Source organism: Emydura macquarii, unplaced genomic scaffold (genome assembly GCF_026122565.2).
Source record: "Emydura macquarii macquarii isolate MOO-44397 ecotype Brisbane River unplaced genomic scaffold, CSIRO-AGI_Emac_v2 contig_2897, whole genome shotgun sequence".
Classification (NCBI taxonomy): domain Eukaryota; kingdom Metazoa; phylum Chordata; order Testudines; family Chelidae; genus Emydura; species Emydura macquarii.
Window position 1 is genome coordinate 29,287,306 of NW_027133034.1, and position 26,403 is coordinate 29,313,708.

Below are 26,403 nucleotides of genomic sequence, written 5' to 3' on the forward strand. Positions count from 1 at the left end.
GTATTGCAGTTCCCTTTTGATTATGGTCTGGAGGGAATAGTTTTCTTGGGTTTATTCTTTGTATCAGAAGGATCTGTGTCAGAGCGCTCCTCATTCCTCAATCAATTATGAGCTGGAAGCAGAATCTTTCTTTTTAGTCTCGTTAGATTTTCTTTTTTATTTGAGATTTCTACAGCGTTTATTTTTTCCTGATCTCATAGAATAAAGGGCTATTTTTGATTTCTTATTTTTCATTAACAGGGCAGGGCCCATATATTTAGTCTGTCTCAGAGTAACCCCATAGCTGATGAGCCAAGATTATCCAAGCTTGTCGATCTGGCTTTTTTGTTTTGCCTTCTCCAAGTTGACCTACATATGTGAGAAGATTTTCAAACAGAGGTACTTCCAGTTAAATGTCTAAATCTGCACTGAAACATCTAATGAACTGAACTGATTTACAAGAATGCTTAACACCCAGCAGCTCACATTGACTTTAATGCAAGTACAAAAAATACCAGAACCTTGTTATAACCTAAATGAACAAGTGATGGTATAACCAGAGGCCCGTGTTCCCTTTGACAAGCAGTGAAGAATTAACGTAGAGATAAGGGTTAAGATTCTGTCTTGGGTATTTTTTTTTTTACTAAAAGTCAAGGACAGGCCATGGCCAACAAACAAAAACTAATGGAAGCGCGTGACCTGTCCCTGACTTTTACTAAAAATACCTTGAGGGTATGGGGGGATAAATGGAGTGCTGCAGGGTTTGCAGCTGCTCCTGCCCCACCACTGCTCCTACAGCAGGGTTGTTGGCAACTGCTCCTGCCACAGGGGGCTGACACAACCTGGCTGCTGTTCAGTGGTGGCCCATGGGAGGGTGTGGGCTGGCCAGCTCCCGCTTAGCTGTTCGGCTGTGGTCCCAGGGCTGGCTCCTGGTCAGCTGTTCAGCGACCCAGGCAGCCATGGCTGCCAATCAGCTGTTTGGCTGCCCCCGGCAGCAGCTGCTTTGACAGCCCCAGGGCTGACAGCTGCTCCAGAAGTCGTCACAAGGGTTCTAGAAAGTCATGGAATCTGTGACTTCAGTGACCTCCATGACAGAATCATATCCTTACTTACTTTCCTTACATTATAAACAGAAATAAAAGGAATTGAATAATGTATATATAACATTGAACTCTTTAGCATTAATTCTCCAAAGCATGGAACATAAAGTTGGGACTAATCCAGCTTTCCCTATCTTACAAATGGCACAGATATACATGGACAGCAAATAGGAAAGTTTGGGGGATTTTTTTCTTTTAATATCCTCTATAAATGTAATAGTCAAAAAAACAGAAGAGTATTTTTAAGGCATTATTTCAAACATTGGCTATTTAATATAGCTCTTTCCCTCTACCAATTCCATTCAGCAGGTTAGCCAGTACCTAGTTTTAAATTTTCTACACAGAGATGTTCTAAATCAATCATTCATTCATATAGACATAGTGCTTTTAACACATATATCCCCACACCTATCTCTACTTTTTACTAATTGGGAGAATATTATAGATTAATCTATTTCACAATATAGAGAAAGCAATTCACCTCCCAAACTTGACAATCAATCAATCTACAAATGAGTTAATAAGGATAGTAACAAGAACAGAACATCCCAGGTTGAAGATAGGAAGTTATATAGTGGGAAAGAATAAGCTAATCACATAATGCCTAATCAACATATGTTTTTTCATCAGTGCTTAGCAGTGGCAGAGATTTAATGCAGTAGTACCTAGTTTTGCTTAGAATTATAGCCTGTTGTTAAGGTGCAAGCTGTAGGCTTTATCTGTAACCTTCCTTGGCAACCCCCATGTACACATTGTAGCCTCAAATTTTTTACTCTACAAAATTGGGAAAATACTTCCCTACATTACAGGGATATGCTGAGATAGAAGAGAATATACAAAATACAAAGTAGTAGTAATATTTTGTGGTATATATTTTGGTAGCTGTATTTAAAAAACAGTATAATCTTAACACATAAAAACATAGGAGAAAATATTTAAGTTCACATACTCATTAAATTACATTACCTAGTGCCATAATCCACAACTACCCAATCTTTAGATGTTCCTGTGATGGCATCGTGGTGCTGAAAGAGTCCTAGGTTCCTCCTAGCCTCTGTCAGCAATTTATAGTGATCCACTGAAGGAAATGCATTCATCTTGTCAGATTTTTTAGACTGTATTAGTGCCAAAGAATAAAGGATCTCAGCAGCCCTGAAAAATTAAAGAAAAAAATGAATGCAGCTACTTGTTTTCTCTCTCTCTCGCGCGCGCACGCACACGCACGCACACACACGATCTTTGTTTAAAAGGATCAAATACAATGCTTTCTTATCTTCCCTCAAAAGTGTCTCAGTGGTTCTTTAAACTAAAAGTTGAATTTTCCCATTTACAAAATAATTCACTATTTACATATAAAGCAACAAAAACGTTCATTTGCACAAATTTGTAATGGTCAGTGGTCAAAACCTTAGCTTCTGTCTGAGAAGAAAAATTAAACTTTCAATATCACACAACTTGTTTAACCAACGGAATTACTCCTCTCAAAAGGTGCATACTGTATATATTCCATGCAGTATTCACAAAGTCTTATTTACTTTTTTTTTAAAAACATCTGTTTGGGTCTTAGTTTGGTCGTTGAGAATCCAAACTTATTTTTTCCTAAATATCGTTAACAGTTAAGGTAAAAGATTATGATGACACATCCAAACTGTATGAGGAAGGGACCCACTGACTGAGCACCAGTACCAGGACAAGATCAAATACCTCAAGATCCCTATACCTTAGGCAAAGTACAGGAGCTCAAAATACTACAATGGGGTGCTCTCCTGGGCCCTGAGTACAGATCCCATATACACTCTGGACAGCTCATGGGCACCAGGGCAACCAATCCCAGAGGACATTGAGAATGACCAAGAATGAGAGGCCATCCACAGCCACAGTGGCCTCAAGAGCTCTCCAGAGGGGGGCCACAGCCACTTGGACCACACCCAAGACTCCAGGGAGGAATAAGTCAGGGAGGAAACGGCAGCTGAAACAGCATCACCTCAGCCATGTAAGGACTTGTTTCATGATTGTTCTGGTTAGGAGAGATGAGATAAGTGGCTACACAGGCAGTGATGAGCTGATCTGTACAAGGGGTACGTAACAAACACTCTGTCTCGCAATTTATCTTGGATTTTTCTCACAGTAGCAACTTCACAATTCCTCTACTGCTCTATACTTAGAGTAACTTAGGCCCAAAATCTAACTTCTACTTATTTCTTAACCCAAACTATTATATAGAGGGGGTGCTGAGAGCTATTGAATCAAACTGTAACTGCAGCACCCCAGCACTCCTAGTTCCAGCACCTATGTGTTAAGTTCCCATGTTGTGAGCTGCTCAAGAAACAGTGACCAGGTTACTCTTGTCCTTCAATCTAGCCCTGGTTTTGGGTGTTGGCTGTTGTGTTGCAGTGGTTTGCTTTTTTGGTTTGTTTGTAATGATGTTGTAGCTGTGTTGGTCCCAGGATATTAGAGATACAAGGTGGGTGAAGGCGGGTGAAGTAACAGAAGTCACAGAATGTGTGTAGTCGGAATGGGGGGCCATTTTAATCAGGGAGGCCTTGAGGAACTGTTTTGACAAGGATCATCAATAAGGTGTCTTTGTAAACAGCACAGTGCCATGCTATGACTGGTATCCAGCTTTCACTGTGTATCGATGTGTGGTGCAACCATGGTGTGCAAGAGACAAATAAAGTTGTTTATTCTTCACAAAAATTGTCTTTATTAAACAACTATTCACAACACACATAAAAACCTGGGATGGAGTCCTATAGTCTCACTTCCCATCGTGCCCCTCTAATAGCCCTGACATTTAGCCACAAGGTGATCCGCCTCTGTGCTCCACCCAGGGGAAACTTTTCACTCTTAGCTTCACAAATATAATGGAGCACACAGCAGGCAGCTATAACCATGGGAATATTTTCCTCATTTAGGTTTAACCTGTCACAAAGGCATTACCAGCCAAATGCACATTGCATGATCAGTCAGCTCAACCTGTTATTGAAGTGCTCCTTGCTGCTATCCAGGTTGCCCGTATAAGGCTTCATGAGCAATGGCAGTAAGGGGTAGACTGGGTCTCCTACGATTACTATGGGCTTTTCAACATCCCCCATTGGAATCTTCCGGTCTGGAAAGCAAGTCCTTGGCTTGCAGCTTTCCGTACAGGCCAGTATTCCTGAAGATGCGTGTATCATGCACCTTCCCTGACCAACCCGTGCTGATGTCAGTGAAATGCTCAGTGATCCACAAGCGCCTGCAGTACCATAGAGAAGTACCCTTTTCTACTGATGTATTCCATCGCAAGATGGTCTGGAGCCAAAATTGGCATATGCGTGCAATCTATCACCCTTCCACAGTTAGAGAATTCCATCACTGCAAAGCCATCCACTATTTCATGCACATTTCCAAGACTCACAGTCCTTCATAGCAGAATGCGATCAATAGCCCTTCACACTTGCGATAACACAGCTCCAATGGCAGACTTCAGTACTCCAAAGTGATTAGTGACCAACTGGTAGCAGTCGAGTTGCCAGTTTTCACATGGCAATTGGCATGCGCTTCTCCACAGTGAGGGCAGCCCTCATCCTGGTGTCCTTGGGCTGCAGGGCAAGGGCGAGCTCCACACAGAGTTCCACGAAGGTGGCTTTGTGTATTCGAAAATTCTAGAGACACTGCTCGTCAACCCAGACCTGCATAATGATGCGATCCCACCACTAAGTGCTTGTTTCATGCACCCAAAAGCGTCGGTGCACCATGTGCAGATATTCTGTGAATGCAAACAGCAATCCAGAGTTGTTTGTTTGCATAGCACACAGCAGGTCACACCTTGGATTCGAGTTCCGAGTTGGAGCTCATGATATACTGCATGACCAGCCGCAATGAGTTCAGAACACTGACAACAACAGTGGAGGGCAGTGCAGGATCCTCCTTTCAGATAGAGATGGTGGGTGCTCAGGAAACTGTGGCCACTGAAAAATGCCACAAAACGCAGTTGGAAACCCATGGAATGATGTGACGGAAATCACTGCATCATGGGACGTTGGGGAGCCTGCACCCATGATGCACTGCGATCCTCTCCACCTTCCCACACTCCTAGCGGCACAAGGTGGTGAGTTGTACAGCGGGATAGTGGCCTACGGTGCACTACTATCAATGTTGATGCTAAAGCACCAACTGAGGATGCACTTCAGCAACACAATGAGTGATTTATGGACAGGCACAAGCATTGTAATCACAGCACTTTTTGATCACCGCTGCAGCTTGCGTTGACAAAGCTTTCTAGTGTAGACAAGGCCCCAGAAGGGGGTATCTGTGATATCTCAATCTCAAATCATGATTTCTTTTTAAACCTCAACCCTACTCCAAATTTTAAAGTGGATCAAATCCCTAAGGAGAAATGGACAATGCATGAAAAACAAAGCTATTTCTGAGACATTTAAACTCCAGGAAAGCAATTTTCTTCTCTCTAACTTAATCTCAGTCTAAGAAAAGCTAGCAGAATATCTCTTTATAGAAGCAAGAATCAATATAGTATATCCTGCACCAGCAAAGAATACTCCAGTAGAGAGAAAAAAAAAATCCAACCCAAGGGATCTTAAAAATTACTAAAGAAATAATTAAGATCATAAAAAGGCAAAGCATAGTTAAACCAAAATAAAACTCTTCTTGCTTGCATATTTCATTGGAGAACTATAAATAATTTATCAACCCAAAATTATCCCTAAGCACTTTTATAAAATTAACTAAATATAGGACCTGAGAAATCCCAAAAATCCACTGAACATGAAAAGAAAAAAGTGGAATGAATTGGGCAACAACTTTGAAATAAGCTATTGAGTAACTTACGCTCACAACTTTTGATCCCTCCTTGATACAAGCTGTCTCAAGACAGTAATGTTCGGTATGAAGTTATAGCATAGAGAAAAGACCATAGTGCATCTTTGCAAATCTAATTTGACACTGGCAACTGCTCTAATGATCTGTTGACAACTAACAATTCTCCCCTACAGGTCTTGAAACAAACATTTTGCATAGTAAATTCAGCAACTTTTTGAGGTCCACAATGAAAAATAAAAATAATTTGTTGTCAAATTTAAAAAAAAATAAGTGGCTAGCCTGAACAATTACATTCATTTTAATTTCAATAGTGTGCAAGTCAAAAAAATGAATGTAAAATTCTCCCCAGGCTCCTCATTTGACTTCTGAAATATCCTAATGGGTATTGGACAAATTCAAATTTACTCTGCTATTCTAATAAGTACCACAATATTTTTTTCTTTGCTTATAAAGCCTAACTAATTGAAGAATATTGCAATTTTTAGAGATAAATTTTAGCCTGTGAGAGTTGTTTACTTAGATAAGCCACAGTATTGTAGCTACTTTGGTCTTGTCTTCTAGCCTCTAGTAATACAAAGCTGTTCCTCTAACAGATTATTTTTCAGTTAAATTTCAAGTTCATGAATACACCAGAGCTATACCTGCACTCTGTCTTTCAAGTTCTTGATACAGCTAATACCACAGTCAATTGTTCAATCTACCACCATCAGGATTTTTCCTGGAGAAACAGGCTCTTCCATTTTAAAGGGGAAGGTGACATTTCAAACCCTTGCAATTTTACCCAGTGTCTTTTCCTGCTACATCAATATCTTCAGGGTAAACTGTTCAATAGGATGAGGCAACTTCAAAATTAAATATTTATTTTAGGAAGAGCTGGCAGGATTTAGGTTGCCTAACACTTTCCATCCTAAATTATTTTTGCAACCTTCTGTTTGAGAATCTCTCACACCTCCATTGCTTGTAGCAAGCCTTTGATATTTAGGAGGGAGAACAGCCACAGGCCACAAAAGTGCCTTTTCTTTGTCTCATGAAATTCTTTTGCAGAATGTGAGAGTGTGAATACCCTAAGGCTGACTCATCTATGCACTCTGGAAGAGTTCCCACACACTTAAATTATTACTTTGTCAATTTACTGTACTTAAGTGATTAGCTAATTAGATGGGTGATTTAGCTCATCAGCCAAAACAGTGAAGGGAGGCAAGGAAGGCATAGTAGAGGGGGGAGGCTAAAACAAAGGGCCAGAGAAGCCCAAGATCTAAGAGAGGTGAGATCACTCCCCCCATGCTTTGGTAGTAGGTAAAGACTTGGAGAAAAGCCTTATGCTGCATGGGGAAGAAATATTTAGAAAGCACATTGTAAATAATGCAGTTGGTGTTGAACTTGTCACTAGTATGCATGAAGACTATTTGAAAAAAAAAATCAGGGCGAGGGAACCTTGGACTGAACTGAGATACAAGTTATTTAAAACCACTATTTCCCTTCTTCTCTCTTCTTCCCTTAAAGTTTTGACAGCTTGGCAAAATAACTAAACAAATATTTTAAAGCCAGACTAATCCTGCTGTCAAAGCAAAAGGAACCACCACCATTGTACTGGAATGACTGGGGGAACTATAGGAAGGAGGAAATGGGAGTAGGTGAGCTTCTCTCAACCCCAAACAGCACATGGTCCATCACACACGCTCCACCCAAGACCAAGCACCTGGACCCACAATGCATACTTCCCTCTGGGATAACAGCTTCCTGCTGCCAAAAGACACTATTAGTCCTGTATTAAGTGACAGTGGTCTGTGCTACAATAATATACATTCATGTTTCAAATGATAATTGGCTTTAGATAAAAACAAATTATTATGTGTACTTTCTAAAAAACTACAAAGTTGCATACAGAAAAAATAACTGTCAAAAGAATACTATTTAGGCTGCAAATCAAGGACTCAAAAATTAGGAAATGCCAGATTACTGTTGTTCACACATTTGTGCATATGAATTATAATATAGTCTTTAATTCTATTATCACATTTTCCCCACACACAAACCCCGATTCATTCATTGCACAGGGTGGACATACAAGGGGCAGAATTCAGGTTGCCTGACCAAACAAAATTCAGCACTGCCTTCTACTTTCAATGGAGAGATGTGATCTCTGAAATGATGGAGGCTTACCAGCCCCTCTCCTCCCACCCTCAACTGTATTCTATAATTCTGCATGGAAGAGGCTACCATCTACCAGCCCCCCTTTCTGTCATTCCCATCCCCTTGCTGCTCTCTCCACTGTAACTGTTGGTGAAACAGAACCACCAGTCAACTATTACAAAGGACAGTCTGTTTAAAGAACTAAACTAGTGGGATTTAATAGGCAGTCCTTGGCTCCATTTAGCCCTCCATTAGCAACAGTTCATGTGCACACACAAATGAGTGACAGATTTCCCTATCTCTCAATCTATAACTCTGGCTATTGTTAAACTATTCACACGAAGCTGATTTATTTCTATATCTTAAATGTTTCTGAAAAGCAATTTAATTTATATATATATTGTTCAATGGAATGCACCAGGCTACACTAAATAGTGAGCTTTTTTTTTTTTTTTTTAAATAAACTCAGACGCAGGATTGCCCCTGAATCCCATCGAGAATATTCTCTCCCTGCTGCAAAGTAATTATCCGACAGGTTTTTCATAAGTCTTACCTACTTTGCAGCTGCCAATACTATGTTTCCTTCAAAAATAAACAAGATCTACCATAGAACAAATTGTCCCATTAACACCAGGAATATAAAGGGTTTATTGCAACTGTTTGTTTACAAATCTAAATAAACTAAACACAAAAGAAATCTGTCCCAGGTTCCGAGGGCAAAGGTACTAATTTAAAATTAAACCACACAGGAAAGACTAAGCTAGCAGCGAATACTCATCCCAAAACCACAAAAGTGTTAAAATCAGTTCAAATGATATCCACTTTGCTACCAACACCAGCCCTTGTTGTGATCCTTTCTCCCCCAAAGCCTGTATAAATGAGATGAAATTTTCAGCGTACTCTGAAGGTGAACAGTTTCAGACTATTGTGGACCAAGTTGTAGAACACTCCAGCAATGTTACAAAATGAAGGGCCCTCTTGTACTCAGTGAAATTGCTTAAATTAGAACAACCTAGACATAAGAAGGAAGCCTCTTAGTGAATTTATTGTGGACAGCCCTCTCTCAGATCCAGATGGTTCCATCATAAGCATCTCTATCACCACCACCATTGCTGAGGGAGAAAGATAGTCTGTCAAGGAGACAGCTCTCAAATAATTTATGTACAGCTTTATTGGTCAATATCAATATCTTAAACCTCTGCCCCCAAAACAATAAGCAGCCAATGCCAATCCTTGATCATTTGTGGCATGTACTCACAGTGAGAAACATCACATAATATGCAGATTGCAACGTTCTGTGAAGAATTCTGTTTTAAGGTTTTGATTTAAGGTGTAGCTTGATGTAGAGCACATTGCAGTAATCTAACATGACAGATATGAATAGTGGCAACAGTTCCACATCCAAAAGAAACAGTTTTAATCTCCTTGCCAGACAGATGGAAAAAAGGCCTTCCTAGAAACTGCTACTATGTGATTGTGTTACATAGGAACCAATAAAACCTTCAGGCAGCGAAGAAAGAGATATAGTCCTGGCTGAATACCTTCTGGCTGCCTCCCGACAACATTGTAGCATTCCTTTACTCTAATCTAGATTGAGGTTCAGATAGCTGGCGCTTATCCATGCGATAATATCCAACACTGAATAAGGTTTTCAACAGCACATAGAGGGTCAGATAAGACAGAGCTGCATGTCATTGTAACGCTTTGGAGTTTCACCCAGACCAATAAGGGGTTGTGACACCACCAGTTTGGTAACCTTGGGTGCTTCCGTGCAGTGCAGGTTTGGCTCAGAGCCCCAACAGCAGCAGTCTGCTTACAGCACAAGGGCCTCACCCTGGCTTCCACCAGCCTGGTTACTCACTGCAGGGTAACACCAACAGCCCTTCCAGTCTGGAGTCTCCGCAAACCAGCTCCCCTGCGGTGTCGAGTCGTTTTCAAGTGGATACTCAGAGAAGTTATCAAGTTAACTGCCTCCAAAGAGACAGAGCACACCCCAGCTTGTTATTTTAGCTGAGGACTTTACCCTTGAGTTTAATACACAACACTGAGATGGCTTTGTAATACAACAGAAAATAAGTTTATTAACAAAGAACAGATATTTAAGTGATAATAAGAACAGAAGACAGATATAGTTACAAGTAAAACAAAACATACTTTCTAGTGACTAAAACTTAACTTCAGCAAGTTACAACCTTTGTTTAAGCAGGTTTCTCACTCAGTTCCACCCTACTCTTGGTTTTCAAGACAAGAGGATCCACATTTCATGAGCTCAGAAGGCTCTGTTCTCCCTTTTTCCCCTAGGTGAGGGATGCCAAAATGGCCTTCTACCTTTGCCTATATTTCCCAAAGGCTATTGTCTTTGTTTCAAGAGCCAGGAAGAATTCCTGGGGGTGGAACCTCCACCTTCATTGTGATCATTAACCAGTCTTCCCCTCGCACGTTTAGCTTGATGGCTTTGCTTACTTTACATGCAGATGTACTGTTCATTGTCCTCTAAGGTACTACCTGGCTCAATTTACATTGGACATACACAAAAACAGGCAAAACAACATTTCTTTGCCTCAAACAGGCTGGGCCTATGCACTCCTTCCAAAACAGCTTTTTAAGATTAGATTACAGCACACTTCTTTAATTCTTTATACACTGTCCATACATATATTACATGACAATACTGATGATCACTCTGCTATCAATTTACGTATGATAACTTGCATGACACCTTTTAGACACAGATTGATAACAGTGTATTGAGGGAACGAGCATGCCCAATGTGATGCGTGTTAGGATATAGCATGCCTTCTGACAGTTGTCACTGAGGGAATGATTCCCCTGGGTCAGTCATCAGCATATTTAAAGTCCTGAAAGCTCTTTTCTCAATACTAACTCTCTCAAAAATGTCATAAGGCAACGAACATGATGAGGGGGGGGAATCAAAATGTATGGAATTCCACATGATAGCACTTTTAAGACAAACACCATCCCATGGGAAAACTCAGCAAGGAAAGAGTGGAGCAGCTTAGTCTGCAGGTGAATCAAAATTTTATGATCTAAAGTATCAAAGGCAGATGAAAAATCTAACAGTATCAGCACAGACCACTGGATATGATACACAAAGGGTCTTAGGCGTTGCAATGCTGAGTATGATGGTGCTTAACTTTTAGGTGCCTAGAAAAATTACAGGAGCAACAATGGGATCCACAAAGCCGAGTCAGACACCCATACAATGAATGGGGAAAGATAGGCATCTAAGAACACAATCCACAAAAAGTAGCACGCTAGGTAGGGAGACGCCTAAGGTAGCTAATGGGAGATGTTGAGGAGAGCAGTGTGTGCTAAGCCCTGTCATTCTCTCAGAGATAGGCACCAGAGTTGAGCCTTTAAGAAGGCACATAGCTCTGCTTAGTGATCCACTAAAAAGACCCCACCCTCTGAAGTCAGGCAGCTTAGAGGCCTAAGGCATTTTTTGTGGGATTGAATTAGGTGTTCCAACCAAAATAGCCAGAAAAGAAGGGTGGCGGTGGTGTCCATCTTATATCTTTTATCCCAGTGGGTAGAATACTTGCCTGGAAGGTGGCAGACCCAGATTAAATTCCCTCCTCTGCCAGAGGGGGAGAAAAGATTGGAACAGGGGTGTTTTCCTACTTCTCAGGAGAATGCTCTACCCACTGAGCTATGTGATACTGTGATGTGTGGCTCCCTCAATTGCTGCAGCTGAAGCTGTTGCACTGTGGATAAAAATAATGAAAGAATAGTAGGAGCAGGAGAACTGGTCCTGGCGTCTCTCACCTCACAGATGGGTGTCCTAACCACTGGACTATAGGGTCATTCTTGCTCTCTCCCAGCTCATGCCCAGTGATTGTTTCACTGTGGATAAATACTTAAATCTCAGCAACCGAAGCCCTCTGTGCACCCTTGGTGCAGTCAGAGAACCATGAGTTCCACTCCCTTTTCAAGGAAAATTCCTCACTTTGCTTTCACTTCCCCCTGGATCCATTGGTTTCTCTTGCTCCCTCCTTTATCCCTCACTTTTGCCTCCCTGAGCATATTAGGCTTGCACACTTGACCTGACTTCCCATTAATTTCCCTCACTGTCTAGACCCAGTCTGACCCAAAGGAACTTCAGCTGCTGGCACTGCACTTATTCAGACTTCTTCCTTCTCTCCATGGCTGCCATTGAACCTACTGTTCCCAGCACTCCATCCTTTCTCCAGCACAAGAAGGGCAGCACTCATAGCAATGTTCACTATGTGAATGACCAAAGGAATAAAAATATTGATCCATGTGTGCCCAATTACTCAGCACAGCCAGCCTGAGACTCAATATGAAAGCCCTCCACCTGCATCCATTTTTCTTGAAACACCGAGGAATATGGGAAGAAACAGATGATTAGCCAGGCCAGCCCCCTACTTTTCTAAATTCCTCCTCAGGCTCTGCTCAGCCAATTGCAACTCATACTGCTCTACCAACAGAGTTCACATTGCTAAATCTGTGTGGGCTCTCTCCCCAACGTGAAATTTGGGGTGTCACTGCCATTTTAAGCCATTGATAAGGAAACTGAACAGAACAATATTCCTTTCCAGCCTCAGATTGGATTTGCTAGTCAGGATTTTTAAGCACAAGTTGGATCTCATCAGCAGAAAGAAGAATGTAAAACACCATCTTAATATAAACTCATTAAGTTTGCAGATGACACAAACATTGAGGGAATGATAAATAATGAAGAGGACAAGTCACTGATTCAGAGCAATCTGGATCGCTTTATAAACTGGACACAAGCAAACAATATGCATTTTAATATGGCTAAATGTAAATGTATACATCTGGGGAAAAGAATCTAGGCCATACCTGCAGGATGGGGGACTCTATCCTGGGAAGCAATGACTGAAAAAAATGTGGGGGTTGTGATGGATAATCAGCTGAACTTGCGCTCTCACTGTGATGCTCTGTCCAAAAGAGCTAATGTGATGCTGGGATGTATGAACTTGGGAATCTTGAGTAGTAGAGCAGTTATTTTACCTCTGTATTTGACATTGGTGAGGCTGCTAATAGAAGGCTGTGTCCATTTTGGAGCCCACAAATCAAGAAAGATATTAATAAATTCAGAGAAGAGCTGCAAGAATGATTAAAGATTAGACAACATGACTAAACATGACTTACTAATAGACTCAAAGAGCTCAATCTATTTATCTTAACAAAGAGATGGTTAAGGGGTGATTAAGGGCTAAATATCTACATGGGGAAGAAATGTTTAATAATGAGCTCTTCAATCTAGCAAAGAAAGGTATAAAATGACCCAGGGGCTGGTAGTTGAAGCTAAACAAATTCAGACGGGAAATAAAGCATAAATTTTAACAGTGAGCGTAATTAACCACTGGAACAATTTACCAAGGATTGTGGTGGATTCTCCATCACTGACAATTTTAAAGTCAAATTTGGATGTTTTTCTAAAAGATCTGCTCTAGGTATTCTTTTGGGCAAGTTCTATGGCTTGTGTTATACATATCAGACTAGATGATCACAATGGTCCCCTCTGGCCTTGGAATCTATAAGTCTCATGCATCTTATCAAAGGCGTCCAAATTCCGCACTTCAAGGGATTGAAGGTTTGTGAGCCTTTTCTGACCTTTTGGAGATTTTCAGCCCAAAATCCCCACTAGACTTTACAGGCTCGTCACAGGGAATCCTGCATCTCATCCTCTGCGGGCCTTTAAAAGGCTCATCAGAGGCCCTAAACTCTTTTACTCTCCCTTCCTCCCTCTGCACACAATCCTATGAAACTTTATAATCTCATTTGCCTCCCTCATGAACCTTAACAGGTTCCTAAACTGGGACACTGTACCCAGTGTCCTTTCCCACCTGAATCAGGCTTGAGTTGGGTTAGGAGGTAAATATTACATTGATGGGTGATGGATTGAATGATGTAATAGATCTTTTACATCTCAAACCCCTATAATTCAGTATGCCAGAAGTTGAAAGGGCTGGAAATACACATACAGACAATGGGTACTACAGTGTCCAAGTCCGCTGAAGAGACTATAGTCACATACAGTGTGCAGAGAACCCAATCCCCCTGCTATCAAGAAGAGGAGGTATCTTTCATTTGCCAGCTCCTTCCCAAGCAGCACCATCTTCTCTCACCTACTCCTTATCTCAACTGCATAATGAAGGAAGGAATAGATGAGGAAAGATGCTGTTACAACAGAGGACTGATATACCTTCATGCTGCACCTAAATCTCTCCCAAAGAAAACTATCAACTCCAGCAATTTCCCACCTACAACTCAGATCCATGCCTGTGGGCTACCTCAGCCACTGGGACTTCCCAGTCCCTTTAACACTCAAAGTTTAGCCTGAGATGAAAAGATTTTTTTGCTGCATGGTTCTGTAGGAATTCACTTGTAGCACAAAGGTGAGAACTCCACATATCCTGTCAAGGACTGCTTTCTGAATCCTAACTCTAGTAATTGTCAAATTCTCTCTCACTGGAAAATGTAACCCCAAAATTGGTAATTACTAAGTAAGTTTATCTATTATGGTCCAGCATGATGAGAAAGAATTTTTTTCATTAAATATTATTTTTATAAATATCCACAAGTAAAAGGTAAAATGCCAAGTTTGGAACTCAAAAGATTGTCAGTCCATATTAAACTCCATTAATGACAAAATACAAGAGCCTAATGTTAGTCCCTTTTTCCTGAATTGAGGGGTGGAGGAGAGACACCAAGTTGAAGAGACAAAGTTTGGTGTTATGGGGAATAGCAATCTTCTTTCCTGCTGGCTGCTACATAAAAGGATTCTAGTTCGGTAGCAAAGTACACAACCACATGAAGACTCTCATATCTCCAGCTCAGATGGATAGCTCCAAATGGCATTGTACCAGATCCTGATAACTCAGGGCTAGATTCACAAAAAGACTTAGGTATAGTGATGCTGCATGTCAATATACCTAACCTTAAGGAGCCTGAAAGCTCCTGGGATTCACAAAGCTTGGTTTTGGTGTCCGGGCTGCCTATACAATTAGTGCAGAGAAACAGGCACCTAAGAAGAGGATTCATAAAAGCCAGTAACACTGAATGGGGAGCAGCCTAAACTAGCCAATAAGAGGGGTGTATCCTAAGCCCTGCCCCTTTCATAGTTTAGCACCTAAATCTGGATTTGAGAGAGGTGCCTATTTCCACATGGCATTCACAACTATGAACCCATCCCTGAGTCAGGCATTTAAGTTGCCTTTTTTTGTGTGCACGCAAGAAATACAAGAGGTGGTGGTGGTGATGCTACACATCCTAGCACATCTTTTAGCTCACTGTTTAGAGCACTCACCTAGCACGTGGGAGACCTGGGTTCAATTCCCCACTCCACCTGATGGGGAGAAACCAGTTGAAGATAGGTCTTCCAACCTGTCAAGAGACTGCCCTAACCACTGGGCTGTGGGATATCTGATGTGGGTCTCCCTCAATCTCTCCTGTTGAAGCAGTTCCACTTTGGATAAATAATTCAACAGTTATTGCAGCAGACGGACCAGATCATGAGTCTCCTACCATCCAAGTGAGAGCTCTATCCAACAGGCATTACCTCATTATCACTTTGTGTCAGCCCAGAGACTTTGCGTATGTCAGTTATGTGGACACTTCTGAAAGAAGCTACAAAAGTTGCATGGGCTCTTGCAGAATGAGCCCTAATCTATCCTCGTGATTTTAAACTACCTATTTTATAGCATACTTTGATACACTAAAACCCATTTAAATAATTTTTTGTGCTGAGATTGCTTGACCCCTTGTTCTTCCAGCAAAAGCAATGAAAAACACTAGAGACACCAAAACTGGTTGGTTTTTTTTCTATGCAAGTAGAAAGACAGAGCTCTAAGGACATCTAAGATGCACAGAGTGGCCTCACCATCAGAGGAAGAGTGTGGCTAGAAGGGAAAATAACTAGTAAATGTATCCATTGGTTTAAAAGGAAGCCCAAAACAACCTTCCTAGGTAGGCAGAGGTTCTCCTGCTGGGAGGCATACACAATATGCCTTTGATAAACTTGATCACTGATGTGTGGGAGGAAAAATAATATGGTCTGGAAGAGGTGGATGGTGAACTGATGTGGCCATTAAATGAACGTGCAGAGAACTAACAGAGGCCAAATTCTTCAGAGATAATAGATATTCAAGAATGTGAGGAATCTCAGTTCTTGTTAGAGACAGGTTGCACTAATGTTCAGACTGAAAATCTGTTTAGTGACATATGCAAATTTGGTCATGTCTTTTCTGCTTTCAATTAAGATGTTTTTTATTCTTTGTACATAACTAGAACAGGATCCCTCAAAGTCAGTTAAACCTTACAGTTCTCAGGCAGTGAGATGTGGAGACACTGCGTCTGAATGAAGGTTCTTTTGTCCTGAGTGATCAAGACCAAGAACAACAGAAGGACACAGACAGTCATCAGCTATGTGAACTTGAACCATCTGGGAGAACCTGGAGCCAAGTGGATCACGTGCACTGAGTCCTGCTTGATCGTCAATAGTCTTGGAAAGAGGAAATCAAGGAGTATACATATAACAGAACTGGAGTCCAATGGTAGAAAAAAGTCATCTCCTTAAAACTGGGACCCTAACTCTTCCTGGAGCCGAAGTTCTTGCACTTATTTTCTGTAGCTGCAAACAAGCCTAGCTGAAAACCCCACTACTTTGACACTGAACAGATGACAGAAAAAACAGTTCCTTGCCTACAGTAACTGTTTGTCAAGATGGGTTATGTGTATATGTTCCACTTTAGGTGTGTGCACACCCAATGCACTCAAGTTGGAGACTTTTGCCAGTATTACCACTAGGCACCACAGACAACCCTGCTCTCCTTGGGCCCAGCCAAGAACATAAAAGGGGTGTGTCCGCTACCTCCATCTCTATTCCTTCTTACCACTTGTAAAAACAAACCAAAATAACGGGGAATGCGAAAGGGTCGTGAACTGTATATGTGCACAGCACATCTCAAAGTAAAATAGTTATTGTTACATGTCTCAGTACTTTTTCCTCCTTTGAGTGATTGTGCACATATACATTCCACTTTAGGTGACTATGGCCATTCCATTAAAGGTTGGTGGAACTTAAAATCATCTGAAGAGAGATTGCAATTCGGACTTGCCAAACTGGGATAGTCAGGTGTGTGGAATCAAAAATTCAGACAGGATGCCTTAGACTGAAACTGTGATAGAAATGCTAAATTCAGGCAGGATCTTAGAACTACAATAGAAATGCAAAATCGTTGGTCTATGTTGTAAGACATTAACTAACTACCTTTGTAACAGCACCCAGCCATACCCTGTCATATAGATAACAAGTGACTATATGTGACTCTGGACTCACTGGCACCAAAAGAATCACCGAGACATGCTAGCACCGTGAGACCCCCATTGTGTGTTATAAGTACCCTATGTGTGGTAAATGACCTGTTAAGTATCAGAAACTCCACTATATGATCTATATGTAAAAAAGGAATCTTAAAAAAGCCTCTATAAGACATCTGTATTTGGTACCAAGGCAAAGTTCCAGAGATCAGCACAGGGACGTGCTGTCTGGGCTTCCCTATAGCTTCCTGTGTGTATGTCACAATTAAAGTTCTGCTCGATCCAACCCTAAAAGAGAAGCTGCGTGATCTTTTCCACGACAGGCGGGTTTGAGTGATGGCATAATATCTGGAAAAGGTATGCACAGCTGACCACGTTGCCACTTCACAGCAATATCGCTCTCAGACTGATGAACTAGGTCTGATAATTTATGAGCCTTTTCCTGGACTGTCTCTACAGGAATCTCCAGTTCCTCTGACATTCTGAGAAGGAGCTCTTGAAATGCCCTATAGTCACAGCAGGTAAAGAGGAAGAAGACGGTACCTCAGCTTCATCTGACAATGAAGATGATACATGAGGAGCAACTGCTTCAGAAGACAACAGCTGAACTTGCTCCTCTTCTGAAACTTGAGCTTGTACAGTGTCTGTCATAGACATATGGAAAAGGCTGCTGTAGAGCTCTAAAGAGTCCTGTGGTGACAGGGATCTGACCCTTAATGTAGCAGAGGACCTAGGCTTTCTTGTATGATGAACATGTCATGGTGCTCACTAAGGCCAGGAGCGTGGTCCATATAGGTGGTGTGGGGTGGCTGAGAGAAGGGTATAACCAGGTAAACGGCTCTTCTCTAAATTCCCTATGCCTGCTGTGACTGCCAACCCTGGAGTTCCTATCCAAAAGTTATAGATCATAGGGTTGCACTGTTGGAGAATAGGAAGGTAACCCATCCCTACTGATATAAGAGGTAGAACAGAAATAAGAATACTATTCTTTTAGAGGAAGTGCAAACCTCAGAATTGGAGAGGAGTTTCGTACCTGGTGCCAAGGACAACCCTGGGACTTTACTGAAAAGCAAAGCAAAGGAGATTCAGGTAGGGTTGATGCAACCAGATCCCCCAGTACCACAAATCTTTAGGCACTGTGGGGCCTAAGAAGTTAAATAATGGTATAGACTATAGAGGAACAGCTAGCTTGAACACCTTGATAGAACCAAGCTAAAGGCAGAATCACCTTTCCATGAACCTCAACTGTTTGTTTTTGCCTCCTTCCAGAGATATAGATATCTCTGTGGAGTTTTATCAGTTATGTTTAAAGAAGAAATATAGTAATCTCCCCTCTTGACATCGCACCATATTTTAATACCTAAGATGGTAATCCACTCCTACCTCTCCCCACTTTACTTAAACTCTGCTTTGAAGCTAAAATATATACATCATCCTAACTGAAAATAAACTATAATCCCATAAAGATCTCCAGTTGTATTTAATCCTAAAACAAATATGTTAATCCCTTTCATAAAAAGTTGAATGGAAATCACAAAAGAAAGCTGTAGTTTAACACAGCCTTATTAGTTCTGAATAGGCCATAAAAGGGATGCTATCCTGGAAGATGAGGCCATAAATGTTAGAGCATCTTAAGGTACACAAACCTCTGAAATTCATTGTGGAAAAAAATCCTTATCTTTAAACTATGACAGCTATTAGGATGCCATCTCTGTAATTTAAAACATATTTTAGACATACGCAAGAAAGCAAGGTAACTCAGAAGTCTATACCAATGTTCCCAGATTTTGAGATTAAGAACTGTATGCACCAAACATTTTAGCATCCTGACAAACAAGGAACTACTGAAACCAAAAAAAAAAAAAAAAAGATGTGTGGTCTATTAGCTTTCCAGGTGATTGAATTCCTTTCTCATAACAAAATCTAAGTTAAGAGTTTTTTGCGTATACAGCTAAATTACAAATATTTAACTACAAACATTAAAGATTATAAGTATCAGTTTAGGAATAATACTTAAGTATTAGTATAACAGTTATTGTGGAAATGTAATCTCATATACTACTACATGTAGGAATGCTGTATAAATTGCTCTTCCTCACTGTGAATGTGATAGACAATATTATGAATTAGAAACAGAGTTATTGTTTATTTTACTAATATTTTGGGCTGCAGGGTTGTTTTGATTTTTAAGTAATTTTCAGATAAAATTACTTTTCTACCCCACAGCACCAATGGCATCGGTACTGAAATAAAACCAAAAATAGTTGTAACTGGAGCAAGAAGTACTGAGCATGTCTGTACCAAAGCCAGAAGACTCATCAGTGATTTGGCAGATCATGGGGTTGTACCATAGCCTTCATGCCCAAGTCTGAGGTACAGTGACTAGTACTCTGAACCAGAGATCTAATTCCAGGGTCTTTACAGACACCAGAGGGACTTTGATCATACCTTGAGATGCTCTTTTTAAAAGAGGAGACTTATCTCTCTCTGTTTTATCAGGCTATTTTGCAAGAGATCCACATCTGTGCGCCTCTGAAGAGAGCTGCTGAGACTTTCCCTTCAGAGTGGGAGGACACATCAGCAAAAGAAAGCTTCAAAGAAAAAGGAACAGACCTGGAAGTTGAGGCAGAAACAGAAGCTGCCAGAGCACTTTTTGTTGTGGATTGCTCTGAGCCTCAGGGATCCTGCCTCCCTGTTTCTGAGGCTGGCCTCGCAGATTTACCAAGAAGAATAGTTTTAATCTAGCATTGCTGGCTTTTAAAGTTTGTTTTGAAACCAAATTACAGAAACTTCATTTTTCTGTAATGAGTATCTTCCCAAGACAAAACAAACATTCTGAGTGTCCACTGAGCTGATTAATTTGAGAAGCAGTACTTGAAACCAGGAGATTTTTGATCCGCCACAATTTTTGCAAGTAGGGGAAAATAAAATTAGCAATATTCACTCAACTAAAATTTACAGAGGTAAGTAAATCTGACTACCCAATCCTATACGAAAGTAAACTATATAAAATACTAGTAGAAAAATTGCAAGTGCAAGAGACTAGGCTGCTGTTCTCTCAGTTCTGCTCACAGGTACCAGAAGTAAAAAGAAATTGAAGGCTGGTTGGCCTCCCAAGGGCATACACTGAAGAGTATAGCTCCATGGACACTGATGGCAAAAGATTCTAACTGGGCACATATACAACAATAATGAAATACATTCAGCGAAGCACCTGAAGATTTTTTCCTTATGTGTTGGTCTAAAGGTGGCCTTATTTTGAGATGACAAATTGGGAGGTGTGTAGAGAAAGGAAATTGCTTTTCTTGCTTGATCACATGTGTTATTAAAACGAATAGTTTCACTATGTAAATGTTATCTTGAAGCATTTTGTCTGTTAGAACTTCAAGCTCAATATAAAATTAAACACAACAGGTACACCGTTAATCTAAATTCTTTCTAATGACCAATTATTCCCTAAATAGTACTCTCCCACCCAGTACTAATGCCCTAGCATTGTGTCAGGGCACTATACTGTTGGAAGTGCCATTATTTGACCGAGATGTGAAACTGATGTCTTGAACATTTGTGATCATTAATGAATTTATGGCATTTTTCATAAGAAAAGGATGTTAATTCCACTATCCTCACCACATTCTGATTTGGGTAATTACATTTTATATATCAATTATATATAAAATTTATATGGTGCACTAGATGTACTGTATTCTTCACTTCTTGTCCTAAAACAATTGCATAATATTGCTTTGTGCTTTTGAACAGCTCCACTACAGGAGGCTGTATTTCAGAGCTCAGTGGTGATGTAAGGCAGAACTAATTAGGATATTTAAGTCCCAACACCAAATTTGAAACTACTTGTTTAAATTACTGAGTTTTATATTAGCATCACCTCTTTTATATATTTGTACACTAAGTACTTTCATTTACAGAAGACAAATATTGACAGCTCCAAAGGTGTGTCATTTTATCATGCCAGAAGCTAAGCAATTTGAGAGTTTTATCATTGCACTATTTCTACACTATTTATTTTAAAAGACAGTTAAGCCACAACCAGGCACTGCTACTACAAATCTCCGATCTCATGCGCTGGGCATATGGACACCTAAAGTGGAGTACCCACAGGGAAACTCCTCAAAGAAGCAGCACTAGGTTCACCAATATATATATTTTTAACAGAATACTTAAAAATACACACTGTCCAGATCACAATTAATAAATGGTATCTAAAATATATCTAACTTTTACTGGAAAAGCAGGTTTTTAAAAAATTAAAATATTCCAAAAAAATTTCCTCTCATTTCAATGGGCAGGAAAGACAACGGTATAGCAGAAAGTAATGAAAAAAGAATACTAAAGGTAATGTTCATTTACTAAAACTTACTGCTTATTTCAGAGCTCAGTTCTAATGTGCTACCCCTGAAGCTTATCCAGATCTGACAGCTGTGACAAAATACATTAAAACTGCCTAAAATGCATTTATATACTTTATTCTTGCACTTATTCAGAGAGGCTGACTGAGAATGAAGAACGTTTCTTTCTAGGAACATTATTAGTGACGTGCTATGGTTACATTCAGAATTATAATGAACCACAGGTTTACTTATCTTTAAGTGATTTTCATGGACAAATTTAGCAAACCTTTGAGAAATGAATTTTAACTGAAATGATATATATATATATATAAAGGACTATTTTGGTAACATCAAGTAAAAGAGAGGGTTGTACAAAGAAAAAGTATTTGAGTCAATTAATGGAATAAAAGGTGATAATAGGAGAAATATATTTAAAAGTTCCATACGCATATAAACAAAAGGAAAAAATGAGCTATCCCTGGCACACTCTGGAAGATGGAAAGAAATAAGGTACTTAGAAAAATATTTGGAAAAAGATAATTGTGAAGTAAAGCTGTAGTACTAACAAACAAAGAAGTGAACCTAAGCATCCTGTTCTTCATCTGTCTTATCTTTCCCTGCATCCTTAACATTCTGCACTGACATTAAATAAGCTGCTTTCATTGCAAATTAATCAAATGCCTTCACAAGAAAGGAACTATGTTATGTAGGCACTTAATTCCTTTGCTAGCATTTTCAATTTCAATGTAACAGCAAGAAGAGAAAATGGTATTAGGAAAATTATACAAATATAAATGAGATACCGCACTAATATAGTATCAAGCTTTATTGGAAAATTCGTTTCCTCACTGTTTACATAAAAAAAGGAGGTTTCCACTTAACATGTCAGCTTTAAAGATAAGCCATTGTATATGTATTCAAGAAGATTAATAGCACAAACATCCTTTTAACAAAATGAACATTTTTCTTAATTTTGTAAATTTACAAAAATTATTACTGTTTGTGCAGGATTTTGAAGGTATACAAGTTTTATTAAACTTATTAAGTTACATTTGTATACCACATCATATAGAAACAAAGTTCCACACTTTTTAAAATCCAGCAAGGGTAGAGTCATATTTGAATGCCATTATGGCCCTCCAAATAGAATCTACAAAAATACGTATCTCTAAACCCTGGAATTTTGGTGGAGGATCCTTATCAAGCTCGAATGCACCTCTTTACTTCCTCAACCATAACCTGCTTGGACAATAATAAGAAATTACTTAAATGATTCTCTGAAGTTATGAAGGATTTGGACATGACTTTAAATTTATTACTTTTCGTACCAGTGTTCCATTAAAATTATACAACAAATGGTTAGTTAATAAAATATAACAAATATTTTATGGTGTATATAGGGACATGCTCAAAGTGCAAATTGCCTTAAAATTCCTTTTTATACAGCAAAAATCTTAATATTTAGTACATAAGATATTATATACATGATAGCAATGGCTGATATATCAGTTTTTAACCTTACACTGATTTAAAAGTCCAAACACAAGCCAGTAGCTCAGAAAGATTAATACTATGTATACCAGGACTGAGCTCCAAATGTTCACTTTGATTTAATAATTAGTCCAAAGTTATAATATTACAGTCAAATTCTGAAGATGTTTATAAATTCTAAATTTAAATAGATAATGCATTACCTATGAAGTGACAAAGTTGTGTATCATGTGAACCTTTGCTTTTTAATATTTTCTATACTTTAATTTCTACTACATTATTACAGAATGGTGACTACTAATATTTTCACAAGGAAGGATTGGCTTCAATATATTCTGTGTAGTCCATATATTATATTTGCATATATTCAAAACTATACCTTTAAATTTCATAAAACAACTATGCTAAAAGAACATTAACATTACAGAGTGAAGAACAAAGAACATTACAAAGTCAAGCTCACAAAAGTACTTAAAATTATGATTAACACTGCCCATAGCAGCAGCAGCAGGTCTCCATTCTATCTGTGACCCATCCAGAGGTCTGTTTTGTGTTGCATACAGAAGTAAGATGGCTGGGGAACGTTCAGCAATATTAGCACCAAATCTCTACCAAGCTCTGCTAAGCATAACACTGATTGCAAACAGTATTTATAACTCCTTATAACTTGACCAATTCTGAAAAGATTTTCATGGGAACTACAAAAGACCTATCTATCCTCTCCTTCTCCCCCCTCCCCCCACAACAAATTACAGATCCTGCTACAAACAAGGGAGGCATTGGGGGGGGAGGGAAGGTTTTATTAAGTGTCTTAAAGGAACAGTTGAAAAAGTTTCTAACTATTAGCATAGGAGTTGCTACCACTCCCTCTATATGTCATTTAAAAGTATTCCTAGTTCTCATTTACCCAAATAAGGTATCTATAATTCAAAATGTATTTAGAAACTATTTGTTTCTAGAATTTGACAACTGAATGGGTATTTAATTGGAAAGGCATTTTTCTCTCAACACTAAATTCTTAGCAACATAATTTTAATTACCAAATTCTTGGAATATCCTATACTTATAGGATTACTTTAAGGAGCTAGAAAGAAGCCTTTCCTAACCTGTTCTAATGAAAACATCAAGAAGATAAACATTAGTTCAAACCTTCTTATCAAGCCAGGCTGCTTCTAAGGTTCCTCCATTAGGACTGTTGAGAACCCAGGCTTTAACCCACTCCTCACAAGCCATGTAAGCTAACCCAGGCAGAAAGCACCACTAAACACAGGTTAGCAATTTTTCTGTGTGGACGTTAGGGGGTAAAGACTAAAACACAGCTAAGAGCCTGGGTCAACTGTACCATGTAGACATACCCAGTGAGGTGACAGAACCCACTTAACTTTTCCCAAGGATCAACATCTACTAATAGGGTTGGGATGTTTCAGGCAAATACTGCCAACCTCTGTTGTACTTCCCTCACTAGAGCCATGTCCAGGATTTACCTTTCCCTTTGCAATCTCTTTGTGATGCAACTCCCAAAGACATCTGTGACTGCCAGAGGACATGCCATCTATGGTGTCTCCTTTTTTCCACCTATGAGCCCATCTCATGTCTCCTAAGCAAGCTATGGAGCCCAGGAGAGACTGAATATGTACCTCTCCCCAAAAGCTGGCTAAGCCAAAAAACATGCCTCTTCTACTTGGAATTAGCCCCCCTCATAACACAGGGATATGTCCAGGAGATCCATGGAAGCAGATGACTTGTACAAGCTCTCCATCACAAAGGATCTAAGTTGGTTTTAGCATCCCTTTTCATGCATGGTATTGACAACTAAGGAATTTGGAATGGAGTGAGAAAAAAGAAATTCCACGTCTTTAGGGGGGACGTAATATTTCTTGTCTGCTCGCCTGCAGGTCTGTGGGATGGATGCTGGGGTCTGCCAGAGCACCAAGGCCAGGTCAAGAAGGGCCCCATTGACAGGAAGAGCTATTTTGGACGATGAAAATGCATGCAGGATATTGAACAGTTTGTACTATTCTTTCACTTCCTCCAAAGGAATCTGCAGGGAGTCTGGTATCCTGCAAAACAGCTCCTGAAAGTGTTTAAAGCTATCTGCTGATGTAGGGGGAGGAGGTATGATAGCCTCACCAGGGGAAGAAAAGAAGAAATGGAGTGATGGCGTAATCTCTTCCTCCAGTTCTTCTTCATCTGCTATCAGAAATGGCTCAATCTCTGGTGGTCGAGAGGTGGATGCAGATGGTAAATGTGTATCCTTCGGCTTTGCTCCATGGGAGGTTTCCCAAACTATGATCTGTACATGGCCCATGGATCTCAGTACGGCCAACACAGGGGGAATGAGACGTGGGATTGCATCCATGGTGGTCTGTACCAGAGTGCTGGTTCAAATGTGTGTGTGTGGGGGGGAGGGGAATCACAGATAGTAAGAATGTGTGGATGATGTGCTGGGTGTCTGTTCAGAATGTAAGGCGGGGGAGGGTGTGACAAAGTAGTCCTCCTCCTCATCTTCCTCACTGGGGAAGGGACTAGTGCTATGACTCTGGTGGAGGGAGTTCGTGTCTGAGTAGTGATGACTCAGATATAAGCAGGTCGTAGGGGTATATGAACTCCTGGGGAGGAGGGGAGAGGATCACGACCAGCACCAGCAGAGGCATGAAAGAATATAAGATTTCAGCTGAGATTTTAAAATAAAATGGAAAGTGTCAATAAAATGAAGTGATACAAGAAGGCTGTTTCAGAAAGCAGTAGCTATAGAGAGAAGACTCACACGCCACCAATGGCAAAGTTATGAAGGTGACAGAGGCAGATAGTGCTAAATGAGCAAAAGTAAGAAGGGGATACGAGAACGAGACTATGGAAAAGTTTTAAAACCAAAACAATATGAAGCAATTTTAGGAAATGAGCGAGGAGCAGTTTCAGAACTATGTTATGTATATATGGTAACCACTTGTCAAAACAAAATAACTCTCTCATCACTCTCTCTCATGCCGCCCTCTCCATAATCCACCTTTTATTTTCTCTTGCCTAGCGGACTCTGTTTTATTTTATCTAACTCCCCCATCACTCGTTTAAACTTCTCACTTATGTCTCTTCCCAGATTCCTTCTCAATTTGTTTCTCTACTCTGATTTTCTTTGGACATTTTTCAGGTTTATTTTCTTGGACATTTTCCCACCCTTTATTATCCCCTTGATGTCGCAT

At 40.0% G+C, this 26,403-nt stretch overlaps 1 protein-coding gene across 1 annotated transcript in view; it reads right to left on the reverse strand.

Annotated features, from left to right (window-relative positions):
• Positions 1 to 26,403, reverse strand: part of MAN2A1 (mannosidase alpha class 2A member 1) — a 216,892-nt gene that overhangs the window by 115,770 nt on the left and 74,719 nt on the right. The window contains exon 10 of the mRNA XM_067568482.1: positions 2,046 to 2,231. Within this exon, the coding sequence (XP_067424583.1) occupies positions 2,046 to 2,231 (186 nt within the window). The remainder of the gene's footprint in view (positions 1 to 2,045; positions 2,232 to 26,403) is intronic.